Source organism: Gallus gallus, chromosome 9, assembly GCF_016699485.2.
Source record: "Gallus gallus isolate bGalGal1 chromosome 9, bGalGal1.mat.broiler.GRCg7b, whole genome shotgun sequence".
Lineage (NCBI taxonomy): Eukaryota > Metazoa > Chordata > Aves > Galliformes > Phasianidae > Gallus > Gallus gallus.
In genome coordinates this window covers 22713407-22729528 of record NC_052540.1, presented here as the reverse complement: position 1 = coordinate 22729528, position 16122 = coordinate 22713407, and the positions used below count along the sequence as shown (strand labels likewise).

The following is a 16122-nucleotide window of genomic DNA, read 5'->3' as shown; positions in this document are numbered from 1 at the left end:
TGAGAACACAAACAACCTCTGGGCAGAATTCTCAAGCATCTTTTTTTCTGCTGCCTTTTGAGCCATGCAAATGAACATTTAAGTCACTCTAATTTACTGCAGTGTACATTAAAGCAACTAGCCATGATAAAAAGATTAAACAACAGCATATTTTTGCATAAGCTCCTATGCTTTCACAGTGTCCAATTTCAGCAACATTACAGGTTTTGTAACACTTACTGTAGTTCAAATGAGAGTTCCTTTAATTCCCTTCTCATCATGAGGTAATCAACAATATAACTGAAAGCTCTGTATCCTTCTGCTCATATAGTTAGATGATAATTGAGCACAGAATTCATTTCTCCTGCTATGATAAACCAATAATGCACAGAACTTGGTTTATATTTTAAGTTTACTCTGTTCAGCACTGAAATAAAGTTGACCATATTGGAGACCATTTGAGTGGTTCAAAGGTCTGGACTGACGATCCCTGCAGCTAACTTGCAGGAGTTGCCAGGCTTGGCATTCTCTCCTCCACTGGAGGTTTTAAAGAGTTTACACACGTACACAGCTGGAACAAGAGCCAAAAACATCACAAGTCAATATTCCTGGTTGGATAATTCTGCATCTGCAAAAAGATCAATAGTAACCACCTTTCCCAGGTATCTCCTTCAGCCGGAAAGGTGTGAGGGAGAAACTACTGGACGTCCCTCCTGACTTGACCTACAATATAATCATTATATATACACGCATACACACATATGTACACACACACACACAGACCTTTTTTTTTCCCACCAGAGATTAAATGGACAGACTCTCCCACCTGCTATATCTATTAGAATAGCTAGTGGAAGCAATTAAAATTATTGATATGTTTTCCAGCTCTCAATATAACCATCTGTTTTTAGCAGACTTGTATGTGACATCTCACCCCACAGCATTTGTTTTCCCACCAACAGAACAGGAGGAAACACAGGCACGCCATCGCTCCTGATGGCTGCTATCTGCTCAGGCAGCACACACAGGTGGAAAAGGAAACCTCACACTCATTTGGATTACATTAGCTCTTGCTTGGTTTGGTGCATTTGCTGCAGTGAAGTTCCAGTGAAGCAGACAATTTGACCCAGCAGCTACAGACATATACACAGTGTATGCCAAACCATGAAGAGATCAGAGGAAAATATATTTTTACAAAGCAGGAGTGGTGGGACCAGAGCCACTGCTCAGTCACAGCAGCCCCTGTGTGAGAAGCCAGGCAGGGGGCATTGCACAGCCCTGCTCACAGTGTGGAACAAGGCAAAACCAGATCCCAAATGAAAACACCATCAGCTTTACAGAAGGACAGAAGTCTGGAAAACAAGAACAGATTGAGGTATTTGTCCAGACTGGTCTGCTGCTGCTGTAAGTTTGATCAGAAAAATCAGCAATAACCCGTCACTAATTCAGACTATCTTTATGGTCAGGCAAGATTTTTTATGAGGTGCGGTGATTGTCTCTGAATGATTCTCCATTCTCTTGCCAGCTATGCTCCTCTAAACAGCAATAATTACACCCCGTGTAACCAAGCAGTCCTTCCTCATTGCCTCCATGCACACCATGCCTGTCTCACGCAATAAACCATACCCTGTGCCATTAGAACAGTCAGACAAACCAGCAAAATCACTCTCATTTCACTTACTTTGTGTTTACCAAAGTTGCCCATTAACGATCGACTATGAGACTTCTTCCCACCTTCTTTTGTGTCCAGGTTCTGTACAGGGAAAGTTGGAAAAATGAGTACAAGTGGATACCTTCAGACTTTTAAAGTCCACTGCAGTCTCTAAAAGACACTGGGCTTTAACCCAATGAAAGTTTTGGCACGTCACTCTGCTGCACTATTGTCAGAGCACGCTAATTGCACGACAGAATAAAGGTAGAAGGGTATTAAAGTGTAAGCACAACACACTCATTTCTGAACAGAAGCTCAAAACTATTTCATGAAAGGACTTTTCTAATTTAGATGAGCAATCCTCTAACAGGAAGGCAAAAACGAACATTAATATTCAAGACAGCAACCAAGCACAGAGAAAAACCAATCCAGCAAAAAACAACAGCAATAAAAAAAAAACCACATGAAAGTGTACATAAAAATAGCCACAAAGGAAAGGAGAGAAAAAAAAATAAAGCTAAAAGACAGTCTGGAGCCCAAGTTTCACATCCACAGCCATGCCCCTGGACATGGCTTTGATAACTGCTGGCAGCACCTGGCTTTTTCTGCCAGAAAAAAACACATCCCTTCTTTCAAAGAGCAAAATAAAGACCTAAAGGTGCTGAGGAATATTCCCCCAGCATTTCAGTGACTCCAGCAAACTCCAACTATTCACTGCATTGTGTTGGACATTACTTCTGGCCAGTAATAATGATAGAAGCAATAGGTGCTTTGTTCACCAATAATCACTGTATCTACATTCCAAAATTTGTTCCTAGCTCAGGCTGAAAATCTCCATACAACAGAGATGGAAACCCGAGCAGATGAAGGCTGTGTCTCTCTCTGATGAGCATTTGACATTCTCAGCAGCAAGTCCAAACGGACTGACAGGACACACTGCCCCTCTCCTCTCCCCCAGCCCAAAAAACCAACTCCGCAAACATATAAAAAAGCCTCCATACAGAACATGGTATCTACTGGCAATAGCATCTGAATTTGCATCGTAAATGGTTGGGTTCTTTTTTTGTTTGGGTTTTCCAGTTACTGAAATAATAGCAAATCTGGAAAAAGAGAAGTTTGTCAGTGACAAAGGGAAGGAAAGTGAGGTTTGAGCAGCAGAATGTACACAATCAATCCCAGCAGACCGCCTCTGGTTCAGCAGTTACACAGCAGCCGTCAGAGCAGAGCTTTACAACAGGGCCACCATACAAAGCGAGCAAATAAGTTACAGAATCACCGAGCCATTTATAATTTCCTTCCATCTAAGTCAACAGTTGATATCAACCAATCTGCCAGATATTTTACCTCCTATCACTACCAATTTCTCAGCTCAGTTTTTAAGCTGTATTGCTTAAAAACCCTTGAAAAAAGGGTCAGTCATCTACCCAGTCTTCACATCGCATTGCTGCAGGAAGAGATCTCCATATCCAATAATAATTCTAAATAAGTCTATTACAGAATATTAGAGATATTATGACCTGACAGATGTTCAAACAATGCTCTTGCATTACCCATTTTCAGTATTTTGGCCTCAACAGTTAAATGTAACTGGTAATCTCAGGTGTCAAATTAAACATGAGCACCTTATGGAAATCTGCATTCTTTAAACCAAGTCCCCTGCCCTTCAAACACTAGCTAGGGGCCAATCCTTTCTCCAGGTGCCAGAGAACATCCCAAATGTAATTATTCTAGTTCAAAGTAATGTTGAAGTGGCTCATATCTAACCACGTTTACTAACAGTTTGCTCTCTGAAATCCCACTTTCCCAACCTCACCGAGGCCAAAGCGCAGAGGCAAGCTGCCTGCTCACAGCTGCAAAGTCACAACCTGGAAATAACCCTTCTAATGCAAGGCCAGGTGGCTCTGACCCTTGGATGCTCACAGCCCCTTCCCATCACAACACAGCTGTGACCAGACATCTCAAGCACCAGGACAAGATGAGCATATTCTACGCCTGGCTTCAGGCAAAGGTCACATAGCTCCAGTCTTGCAAAAAGATCGACAAGAATGATATAAAACCTATGGAGTGGGAAGTTGTGCAGAAAGTAGAGCTGCGTGTGGTTGACCTTGGAGACTACATCATTTGAGTAAGTACATTCCTCAGAACAGTTCATTCTCATTTTACATAACAGATTTTGCATTGAGTTGAGGTGAAAATACGGTGACTATGGATTTGAGGTACAAACTGCACCGAAGTATTCAAAATCCCAATACATCTTTATAGCTTTGTAATAATAGTTTGATGTCAAAAGGGAAAAGAAACATATCATTCATAAACATAAAGCATTCTGGGTATGAAAAAAACAGACCCTTGCTTCAGGCAGTAAAAGCACAATCCTGTGCATTACAGGAAACAGCAATGCTGAATTACCATGGTCAGTCACGACAGGACTAAGGCAACTATTTGCAGTATCGATGCTTCCTGAATTATTTGCTTCCAACACGTAGAAGGAAATAAAACAGGCTAGAGAGAGATATTCTTCACATTCAGTCACTTAAATCCTTAGATGTTTTATCTGAAACTATTCCAAGTTTTCATTTTAGATGAAACAAAACTGTCAGAAGCTGTTCATAAGTCATTGAAATGCACAACACATCACCTTATTTCATACCCAGGAAATGAAGGAAAAAAAACCACCCACCTACCTGCTTCAGGTTAACACTTAAACCCTCGTGAGTTGCCCTTAGCAGTGCTCTCACCGTGAAGCTGTCAGGATCTTCTTTGTCCCTGATCTGGGACTCTTTTAGCAGGGATTCAAGCTTTGTTCTTATAAAAGATTCCACCTGATGCTCAGTTGCACCGTTACTCTGAAAAGCATTAAGAGATCCAGTTAAAACAGATTATTATGTCCATCGCTTCTGGGACAGCCTGAGAGAGCATTGCACGTGCCTCAGGCACTTCCACCATTGTCCTTCTCTGAACAAGAGTAAGCTTCTTGCATAATCCTGTCCAGCTGGAGCTTTCACTGCCATCATCCTTTCTTCCCTCTAGGACCCTGACACATTCCTTGCAGATCTCACCAAAGTACTGCCCACCGCATAGAGCAGCCCAGCCCCAGGCCCTGGTGTTTCAAACAGTCACAAGTCTGACCTTCTGAGCACAGCACAAATTCTCAGCTAAATCACCAACAGATTTCCTCAGTGATATCAGACAGCCTAACTGCTACTAGATATCTGCTCCAACAAGAGAGGGAACAATTATAACCAAATCATACAATCATTTGAGTTAATAGCAGCACTGACTATATAAATACCAAATGGTCTCTTATATAAAATGCTTAAAATAGGATCCTTGAGAACATCAGTGTACACCTGGCATTCCTCTCCCTATGGGGCACAAGAACTCTCCTGAGAGAGGAGGAGAGCAGCTGTCTGTCCCAGCAGACTCCCTTCCTGGCCACAAAAGACATACTGGATTATTGGCTTCAAGGACTGCAGGTTTTCTCTTGGGCCTTTCTGCACATCAGAAGTCAGGGTAGCAAAGCATATGAGGATTACAGAGTGCTCCTATTCAACAGCACATGACAATTAATTGGAAATAGAATTGGATCCACACAAACATTGCCTTCTTATGAACCACTTCAGGTGGGGACTTCTGTCACCTCTAAAGCAAATCCCAGCTACTCTGAAAATCTGTCAATTACTAATAGCAGGCAAAAATGATACAGACAAATTAAAAGCTCAATATGCAAGCCATAAAGAGCTAATGAGAATTGCCCTAAGGCACTTCTGGATGGCAGCAGGAAGAAATCACTAGGCTACATTGAAAAGTGGAGGTAAACAGCACTATACTTCCTAAATATTAATCTGAATTTGATCTATTCTTTCTGAATCTCTCTTGATAATATCTTTTGCTCAATACTTTTGACTGATGAAGCAAGGCTGACTTCTGACAAGAACAAAGCACCTGCTGGATAACATGGGTCAGCACTGCACACCAGTTTCAGTTTGTAGGAAAAAAAAAAAAGCATTAATAAAACCACTAGCAGAAGAGTAAACAGCAAGACTTAAGAAATAAAGACAACAGAAAACATTCTTTAATTTTGAAGAAAGAAAGTACTGAAAATACTTCTTCACAATTCAAATTCTTTTTATCTGTACGTCTCTATTCATAATTTTCGACTAGACACAGTGCAGCAATTCCATTATGAGACTGCACTTTACATTTGTGCTTGAAAAAGCCTAGCGTGCTCACTGTCCTGGCAACAGGCTACTGGAAATATCTGTCATGTATATGATTTAAATGAGAAGTTCTGCATTTCTGAACAAATTCAGTCCTTATAAAAATGTGGAATTATATAATTCCTGCATCTTAATGACCTGACCTAGAAATCCAAGTTTAAAAACTTAGTCTGCTAACAATAGCAAGTAGGATTATGAAATACGTATGCCAGAAATGGTAGTTCTGGGAAATGTGTACATGCACATACATAGCAGGATTTCAGCTTGCAGTCATCTTCAATTTCATCAGCACTATCCTCATCAGAAACTTCTCCTTCCTCAGCATCTGCTCCAAGACTGTATGGCAACTTTTTTCCCTAAAAAAGAGGAAAAAAATATTCACTATTAATACTCACGTGGCCAACATTACGCTCTCCAAAGCCCCAAATATCCCTTTACTCAATTAGTGCTTACTTTAAAAGTGATCAGAGCTTAGAATTCAGACAATCTCATGCAAACTGGCTCAAGGAGCCAGACTATCACAGATGATGTCTTCAAAAGGAGTTTGATGTACTTCTGTTAGCTTGTTATTGGAAGACATTTGCAAGCTAGTTCAAAAAAGCACACTATCTCCCATCTCTGGAGCGAGCCAGTGAGTGTCAATGAATTTTTAAAGTTGCCTCCCCAATGCTTCAGGCTTACCTCTAGCAAGCAAACCACTGCGTACTTCAAATAAAACTCAAAAATCAGAAGCTGAGACCATGTTATAGGCTCTGCATCAGGAGGGAAAACGCATACACAAAAAACTCATTGCAAGTAGCCATCAACATGAATGAAGCAGCAAAGTTTATTTTTAATACTGCATGCTCATGCAAGCGCATAGTCAGCAATTCAAAATTAGTTGCTAATCCTCTACTTTGTGCTTCATATACCTACATTAGAAAGGAACTACTTCAACTCCATGTCTAGTTTCCAACATCTGATTAGAGTGGTGAGTATCAGAGGTTATTGGTTACTTCTGGTAAAAAAAAAAAATTGAGGATCTGAAAGATGAATTATACTTACTAGAACATTCAGCTTCAATTTTCCTGTTTGACCACTTCTGGCAAGGCCCAAATTCAGAACTGTAGCAATGCTGTCTATAGACCTCTGAAGGTCTTTAGACTAACCACCCGCTAAAGGAGGACCAATCACAGCTCTGGATGAGCTTTGCATAGCCAAATCTTGCAAACTTCTCAGGATGGAGGCTCCCTCAGCTCTCTGGGCAGTCTCTTCCCATGCTGCACTAAGCTCTGCTGAAAGCCTTCTCCTGCTGCCCATTCTGAACCTCCCAAGATGTAACTTTTGGTACTGCCTCTCGTTATGCTGTCTGCTACTTAATAAATTAGCCCCAAAGGCCAGGTTAATATGCTTATGAAAATACACTTTCATGCTATTACGTATCTTGTCATCCTCCCTGTCTGCAGGAACACTTGCAGTCTGCCTGTTTCATCACAGACAGAGGTAGACAAGAACTGGGTTTCTGAGGAAATTAAGAGCACTGACTTAAGGACTGTATTTTGAAATGAATAATGCTGCCCTGCTAATGACTTGAAAGTTTACATGGGCTTAAATCCCTTAGTATTACCAGAAATCTTTTTTTATATTCAGTAGCAAAACGAGAATTATGGCCATAACTTGGAATTCTTCAGCTAATTAGTCAAAATTGTATTTCAAAGAGAAATGCATAGAACAGCATAAGTAACAGTAAAAAAGATGAGAAACTTGCTTACTTCAACAGGAAGCTAAATATTTTATCTTTCCTAAGATGACTGTTTAAATTGAACTGGAGATGGGAGATAGGGCTTTGTGGTGAGATTCCGTGGTGCTGAAAATGGATTTCCTCATTCTAGAAACATCAGCCCAGCTGCACTCTGCTCTGTGACTGTCCACGGGGCTCCAGCCACTGTTAGCTGAAGAGTTGACCTGAAGTCGCAAACTCAGCTGTGCTAGGAAGAGCAGCTCAGAAGTTCATGGAAGACCAGCGCAGTGCCAGACCTCTCGCCTTTTATTCAATGACATACTTCAAGCTGGATTCACTATGTTTTGTAACGACTGACATGACCTGCTGTCCAGCTCCCTAAAACACCAACACTACACACATAGTTCACGAACAAGAAAACTGCCTCAGTGAAATGCAAAACCACAGCTCAGCTCTTGAAGGCTTTCTAAATCAGTCACATCTTTGCTATAATATTGAAATGTTCAACCTAACATCAAACCTATTGTGAATTGCTATAGACAGCTTGACACAGAGGACAGAGGGAAAAATGGTATTCAAGTGCTCACAGCAAAGTAATTCTCCTCATGTGCCAAAGTAAATTAGACAATCTAATAAGCTACAGCTCTATTAATCACCTTCTCACCAGCCTGCCTAGCATTGCTTTCTTCTTACAGCCATCTTAGCCTTTGAAATTCCTTCAAGAGCAAATCGGTTTGCATAGAGGGGCTCCAACAACTCATGTTGCATACAACACTAACCACAGTGCTGCAGAGCCTCCTCCCTTGCTGCTCTTTAGCCACCTTCTGAAGTGCTCTCCTTTCATAAATGCAGCTGATGAACCATGAAAATAGTTTCGTTTCATCTCATTTCATGAACTACTGCTCATAGCAGGGTGAGGGGGCAGTGCATGAAAATGTGTGTTTTCAGACATTTTACATCACTCCAAGCACTGCCATACAATCTTTCCTTGTATAAACTTTCTAGATGATACAGGAATATGAATGATAGGGAAAAATACCCATTAACAACATACATTTGACAAACTTCAGAAAAAACAGAAAGCATCAGGTAATTGCCACATTTCCTCCTATTCATAAAGATGTACTTTTTACCATATCTCTGTTCTCTTCACTCAGTGCTACGGATTAAAAAAAAAAAAAAATCAGCATCTCTGACTCCAAGACCCCCAGATAAGGTGCTGAAGAAGCAGAAAGAATTTTCTTTACCTTACTGCTCATACAACTGCCCCATTAAAACACTCACAGAAGTGTTCTGGGCCACTCGCTGAGGCTAAGGTTTACCATTTCAGTATCTCTGTGAAAAGCTTGGAATTTTAACTTACTGTATTTGTACCAGTCATGGTGGTACAGATAAACTTATTCCTCAGAGCCAAAGACACACAATAAATACCAGGCACTGCCTCCTGTTGGATTTTCAATGTGCCATAAGTAGCAAATTACCTTCACTAGGATTTTCCCTTTCAAGTTTTGAGGGCTAGGAAGCTGCCTGGAATCTCCGGTGACCACAGATGACAAGTCCAATTTGTCACCAAGTATCTCCTTCAAGTACTGAGCAATCTTCTTTTGCTGCTGAATACTGCAATGATTTTCAATAGACAGTATCACCGGAAACCTAGAAACAAAACCCCAGACAGTGTCATAACTGTGCTTTAAGAGAGAAGACCTGCTTACCACAAAGCATTCTGAGTAGTTTGCTCTCACACTGTCAACAGCCTGGCAACAAACTCCCCTTGGGAGGAAGGACTTTGCACATGAACTCCCAAATCCCCGTGCAGTCAGAATCCCTTTGACAGTTGCTGCAGGAGATTCTGCCCTCACCTCCAACCCCATCCCACAAGCACACAGGTGCCAGTGTTTGAAATAGATGATCACTGAGTGTGAGCCACGGACCAAGAAATGCACAATAAAACTCCTCAGCAATGCAGTGTCTTTCTATTCAGACATTACAGTATTCCTTTGCACTCTATGGTCTTCATACACTGCAATAACCAAGTGTTTTGAAATCCACAGATTCAGTGTACTTATTAACATCTCTCTGTTCATCTTCCAAAGGTTTTATGATAGCAGCAAGATCAATTTGCTCCTGCATTAACTGCAGCTACAGTGAGCCAGGCCAAATCTCTGAAGATGACCAGACTGGGGAGCAGCAGAAATATTTGGCAGTACTATCCAGAACACTCTCATGGGCTCCAGGAATTTTCAGTTAATGTTTTCTGAGCTAGAGACATTGTTTCTGTACGTAATGGCTTAATTCTCGCCCAGTTCTTTTTAGAACTATTGGCAGCCCCAAAATTGTACAGCAATGAACCCCACAGCCCAACTATGCACCAAACAAGGATCCAATTCCACCAGCCCTTTATTCTCTCCAAGCTACTCAAAATTCTACATACCTACTCATGATCTTCTGAGACTGCTCTGTATACATATGGCCCAACTCCCTATTATTCTGATAATAAACTTCATTATATACTACCACGGAAAGCAAATTAGAATTTAAACATTACTTCTCATCTCCGTATTATAAGACAGCTTTACTATATTCCTACTGAAATAAAGTATTTCCTAAGGTAGAGAGCACTGCAGCATTGATTTTCAAGGAGAATTTCCCAGGGGAAATGAGTGGGAAGTTTTGCTCAAACAAAGAACCAAGATAATCACTAGATATTGAACAGCCTCAGACTGTTCAAAGTACAACTGAGTTAAAAACACACGAAAGGTCTTCCTAACTTCAGTTGAACTTTCAAGCTTCACTGACAGTATTGTTCAGGCAGCTGAACAATAAATACGATGCAGGCAGTAAACAGTGGAACAGAATCAGCTTTTTAATTTCTCAGAGCATTCAATGGACTATACATACTTTCTGGTCTTGAATTTTGACATGAGATTAATTACACAAAACAGACAGATCTAGCATCAGAACCAACTCTCCACTTACTCATTTTTGATGAAGGCGTACTTATTGATAGTTTCTGCCACGTCACGGAAGAATATTTTAGAGGTAAGCGTATACCCATGATGCACTACTGGCTCTCCATCTGGACCATCCCAGCAATCCACTATTAAGACAAAAAAAAAAGCTACATGTTAAGAGATGCTCATAGCCTTATATTTTTCTGCTGATCTTGTCAATAGAAGTCATGCACACTACTCAACTACGCAGATGTCAGGAAGTTCCACTCAATCTATTCAATCTACTGTGCTTAAATTTAAATTAACAAGCCACACTTTTCTTATATGAAATGAAAATTCTGCAACTGATTTTATCTGAAATTAACAAGATAGCAAAGATTGTTTTAGGTTTTAGGTTTTTCACTAACTGTGCTGAAAACACCTCTCACAACTAGCAAGTTATACTAAAAACATACCTTCAATACATCGACAACCGTCCTGCAGCACTCGTGCATACATCTCCACCCTAGACTGGGACAGCAGCTGGTCTCCTGTCAGGTACGTGTTGTGAGATGAAGCAATGAAGTAGTTACAAAGGGGTTGATCCATATCCTGATGCACTTCGCAATGCAATGGATTAAAAACATCACAAGCAGGACTGCGCATGAAGTTGGTGAAACCTTTGAACAAAGAAGCAGCTTTTCAGAGATGCCATGCAAATAGTCTGCACTCCAGTAGTTGTTTCTTCTGTTTATGTTTGTGGTGTTAACTCCTGTCCCCCAGACCAATGAATCACATAGCAAGGATTCATCTTCCTGTACCCCGTATTTTCACCATATTAACTGCTTTCTGGGACCTGCCTCTTTCTCTGCAAACTGAGGATGGTGCACAGCTTCAATCTACTGCCAGTACAAATGCAGGTTATTTTTTATTTTATTTTTAAATCCTGTGGGTTTAACATCTTTGAGAATAACACTCCCAAGACCCAAACCTTGGCCCCAGATAGAAAATAAAGTATAATCTAGAAAAACACATCCATGTCTGCCAAAAAGCTCCACACAATCAGCAAGTATTTGCAAAACATGGCACTGAGATGAGCCTGTTCAGAAGTAACCAGTTATCAACCAACAGCAAAAACAGAAAGCAGGATTCACATATAAGCACAAAAGTTATGAACAGTAGCTATACTGAAGGCTGAATAAAGCCACACATCTACATGCCCACTACCCAACCCATCTGCAGATGGGATGTTTCATTCAGACTCTTAAGGAAAGGATGACAAAAAAGCACATGTGAAATCTCTCCCAAAGAGTGGAGAATCTCCCTGTGCCAAATGAACAGATTAAGACGTGCTCAAGCAGCCTCCTCAAGTTCACACAAAACCATTCCATTCCTCAAATAAGCTGAACAGAGGAGAGGTGATGGGTCCTGTTAGAACTGGTAGAAGAAAATATCCTCTTTCACAATCCAGTGAGATAAAAACTCTCTTCATCTCATTCTCCTCTATGCTCTAAGCTTGTTTGAGAAGATGGTACTGGTTTGTATCACCGTCTATGACATCAGAATCAAGCCAAGAAAGTTTGAAAAATATCTCCTTTGAGAATGTGAGAGGTAGGATATTTCAAAAACTCGGTGCAAGCAATGCCAACCTGGAGAGCCACTCAAACATGAAAGCAGCAAGTAAGATTAAAACAAACAGAGAAGCTTTCATAAATGTTTGTAAATGTCACCTTATTTCAGTGTGGCTTTCAGTGAATTGCCCAGAGTCATGCCAGAAACTGATTTCAAATGCTGGGTGCAGCCTCCCCACCTTAAGCACTGTGCAGAGGAAATTCCCCATTCCCTACAGAGATCTCCAAGCAAATTATTCTGCTTCATGAAAGCTATCTTCTGGGCAAATTAACGGACCGTAGCATTTAATCTGCTTCATTCCAGTTCAGATTTGGATTTGATACTAAGTTGTATTTTGAATAAATAAACCATCCACAATTGCTTTAGCAAACAAGTGTAAGTTACTAAAAGAATATGTTAACAAAACTCAAGGAAAATGCAACTGATCTTCTGTTACTTCACATAAGCATAAATCAATGGACCATACAGTAGAGATTAAGCATAATTCAGTGGACCATACAGCAGAGATTCCAATTCTACACAGACAGAGCAGAATGCAAACTTTGCTTTCAGTACTTCATTAGAGTATACTGTACTATAAATTACATATTTTGTGTTTGTGTTTCAAAAATATACAGCTAGCAATACATTTACACAAGCCTAAGGCATCCAAATTACTCTGTTATACAGCAACATATTATAGCCATGATGCTGGCTGTTGATGCTGCCAGACATAATTCAGCCCACCGACTCTTGTCTCTCCTTTTTCATTGAAGTGCACACCTGTGCAGCTGACTGCTCTACAGGCTATGTGAAAACACTGTTAAAGCCTCTCTATCCCACTGCAACAGATCAGGACATAAAAATAATTCAGAAATCAAAAGGCTTTACCTTCAATCCCAAGCACGTTCTGCTCCTTGTTTTCTTCTGATACTTCAAACTTCTGTATGATGTCAAGACAATATTCTGGCGTCACGTTACTCATCTGCACAAAAAAAGACAGTGTTGGTGCATTTATTTTTCCTACCATGCGACCAGCATGTCAAAATCTACCCTAGGCCAGTTTAAAATCTTGTAGTTAGACACAAAGTTGAGTCGAATAGGGAGGGGACTGCCAGTAATCCTACTGTAAAAGGACTTGATTTGATTTTTGTCAGTGCTCCACCAAGCCTGGTGGCTCTTACCTTTTAGGAGAAAAACAGGAATGAGAGGTAGCAGTCACTGCTAAAAGCTGTGTCATTTCAGTTTAAAAGATGTAAGAAAATAGCTGTTAAGCACAATTAACAATAGTTGTACTGGGCAGCAGTGCTGCAATGAGAACTATGATGTACTCTTCTTCAGTACAGCCCACTTAAACATGCAAAAAGATCTGCAGGGTTTGATTTCATTTTCCGGTATTTTCCACTCCTGTGATTTCATTACTTTCAAGAGACTTCACTCTCTAGGAGAGTAATATACAGGCTCTGAGATAAATAATTAGATTCCAAAACGAAGAACAGCACTCCTTCTGAAACAAATAGGAGTTCTGCCATCAGCTCCAGCACGTTCCCAATCGAAGTCCTGACTAATGGGGCCAGAGTAGCAGAGATGCTCACATTTCCTCTGAAACCAGAGGAAAGCATCTTTCATTGCTCACACCATCTTTTTTCACCCATGTCCCCCTCAACCTGTAGGGATCCAAAGTGAAAACTCAGGTTGGGCATATTTTATTTCCTCTACTAATTACATCACAGAATGGCAATAATGACACTAAACTTTGGCAGCTCATTCACACTACTGCTCTGTTCACTGTTTGCACACTTGGCAAAGTCAGCTCAAACACTCTTCTGCAAACCAATTTGAGGAGCAGTCTGCCAGCAGAGGGATGTGTAGTCTGGTCCCCTCTGTTACCCAGGCCAAGATCTCTGCGAGCATGAATGCTTCAGGCAGAGGCAGGAGTGAGACCACTCACCCTGCAGATTCTGCAGCCTTCACTCTTTAAAACAAAAAACAGTCCCTTTGTGAACCCTGTCCTTACAAATGGACTTCTCTCTCAGATGGAAAACCAATTCCATTCAATCTGCTCCATCTGCAGTCTCCAACTAATTTGCACTTTCCATTATTTCCTGTAGCTCAGTGTTCCCAGCACTAGCATTCAACAGCATGGAAATCTTCCAAGAGCAGGCTGACTCTCTGGATCTGGTCTTCTGTAAGGGCCTGATCCTGCCAAGTGCAGAGCTTTCCCTAAGAAACGTGGGTGCCATGACCAACTATATCTCATAGCACACACAAGGCTACAGCCTAAATATGAAAAATTACCAGAGAAGGCGAAAAAAAGCCAAGCAACTAGATGTGTGAACATTAGAAATGTAGTAACAGAAGGAAAGTAAGTGAGCAGTTCAACTCATATGGTAATCCAACCTGAAAGAAGTGTTAATGTGGAGAGACATCTTCCAGTCTTTCCACCCGTCAGCCTTCCCTTTGCTTTTCCTCTTGTCCAGAGAAGCACTGCCCAGCCTTGTCCAAAGATTTTATTTATACCTCCTAGCTAAGTCAACATCATGAGATGCCTGCTGGAATTACACTGGATAATGGGAATGAGAACAATTTGATAGAGAAAATAACTGATTATCCCAGCTCAAGTAGACATTGCTGTTTGATTGCAAACACCACCCAGAGTGGCCCTTCTTCAGCAGAGGCTGACTAGAATTAACATTTTCATTATCCCACACCACTCCTCGCCAGGCGAGTAGCACAGTACTTGTGTGCTCTAAGAATAAAAATGCCTAATCTAGTCCAAAGCCGCATCTGTTAAGGGAAAGTTTGCTGATTTGTGCTTTTTAACTGTAGCTTGAGAGATCGAGACTTAGAAAACTAATTTAAATTTATTTTCATTACACTTCACATTCTTTCACTAGAAATAATGTCAAACGGTAGTGAATATCACTGATGACTGAATATTTAGATGCAAGGACTATTGAAGATGTTCGCCTTCAGAAACAGCAGAGCACTGCAATGCTGGGCAATGAGAGACCCCTCTCCTGTACAGGCCCACGAGCTAAAGACAGGAATCACCCTCATTTTCCATATTCTCATGGGAAAGGAAATAAGAGAAAGGAACATGAAGTAGAAGAATGGTTAGTAAACAAAGAAAGTAGAAATTAAGGAAGTGTAATGGTGGTGACGGGTGTACCCAGATAGGATGCCAACCCATAAGCCTATGTCCGACTAGAGGTTTAGCCCACAGTTGTTAATAGTTAATTATTCTTTAAGAAAATCAAAAGATATTTCATCAAAGCAAATCCCTACATCAACATCTTGCACCGAGCCTGGAAGAAAAGTGTCATGACATACGGAGTTACTGCATAAATCAGTATACTTATTATCCCCTTGTATAAGCACAAGAAGTGAATAGGGCACAGCATACAACAAGCAGTAAACTTTCTTGGATCACGCAGAGAACGTTGCTGGAGGCAGGATGTCAGCAGGCGGCCGTTTTCTCAGCACAGATGTGAGGTACAGTGCAAAGTAACTGATCCATAGGAAAGCAGCATCTGGCAAGCAGGCACGCAGGATACTCTCTTCTTACAGTCTTACTCTTATAGAACCAGAACCAAACACTTCAGGTTTGCAACACCAAAGTGCATAACTTCATCAAACAATCATCAAGAGCAGCAAAGAGGTCTCTGCTGACTATGAAAAAAAGCACTTGGTCTGACATGAATACAGCAGCAAGGAGGGAAGGACAGACAGCAGCCTCAGGCTGAGAGTCTGCATACAGGACAGCATTGCTAGGGGGCCCAAATCAGTGGGGCAGAATGACACCAGTCCCTATATTGGGCAGGTCCAGAGTGGCCAGCCACCACAAAGCTGCTCTTTAACAGGGAAGATGGGGTATGCAGAGCCTATTTTGTCCAGAACTCAAAGCCAAGTATGAGATGCCATCAGTCAAAAGGCCCTGGAGACCTGGCCATGGAAGTGATCTGTCATTTAGCAGGGGAGCTGCTTCCAAGCTCATACCGATTTATCAGG

General features: G+C 41.1%; 1 protein-coding gene across 10 annotated transcripts in view; it reads right to left on the bottom strand.

Moving 5' to 3' along the window:
• Positions 1-16122, bottom strand: part of PLCH1 (phospholipase C eta 1) — a 63684-nt gene that overhangs the window by 13004 nt on the left and 34558 nt on the right. For all 10 annotated transcript variants that reach the window (XM_025153769.3, XM_025153768.3, XM_015291817.4 and 7 more), the window contains 7 exons: positions 13003-13096; positions 10977-11180; positions 10547-10667; positions 9052-9223; positions 6099-6206; positions 4315-4476; positions 1661-1732 (listed from right to left, as the gene is read on the bottom strand). In XM_025153769.3, the coding sequence (XP_025009537.2) occupies positions 1661-1732; positions 4315-4476; positions 6099-6206; positions 9052-9223; positions 10547-10667; positions 10977-11180; positions 13003-13096 (933 nt within the window). The remainder of the gene's footprint in view (positions 1-1660; positions 1733-4314; positions 4477-6098; positions 6207-9051; positions 9224-10546; positions 10668-10976; positions 11181-13002; positions 13097-16122) is intronic.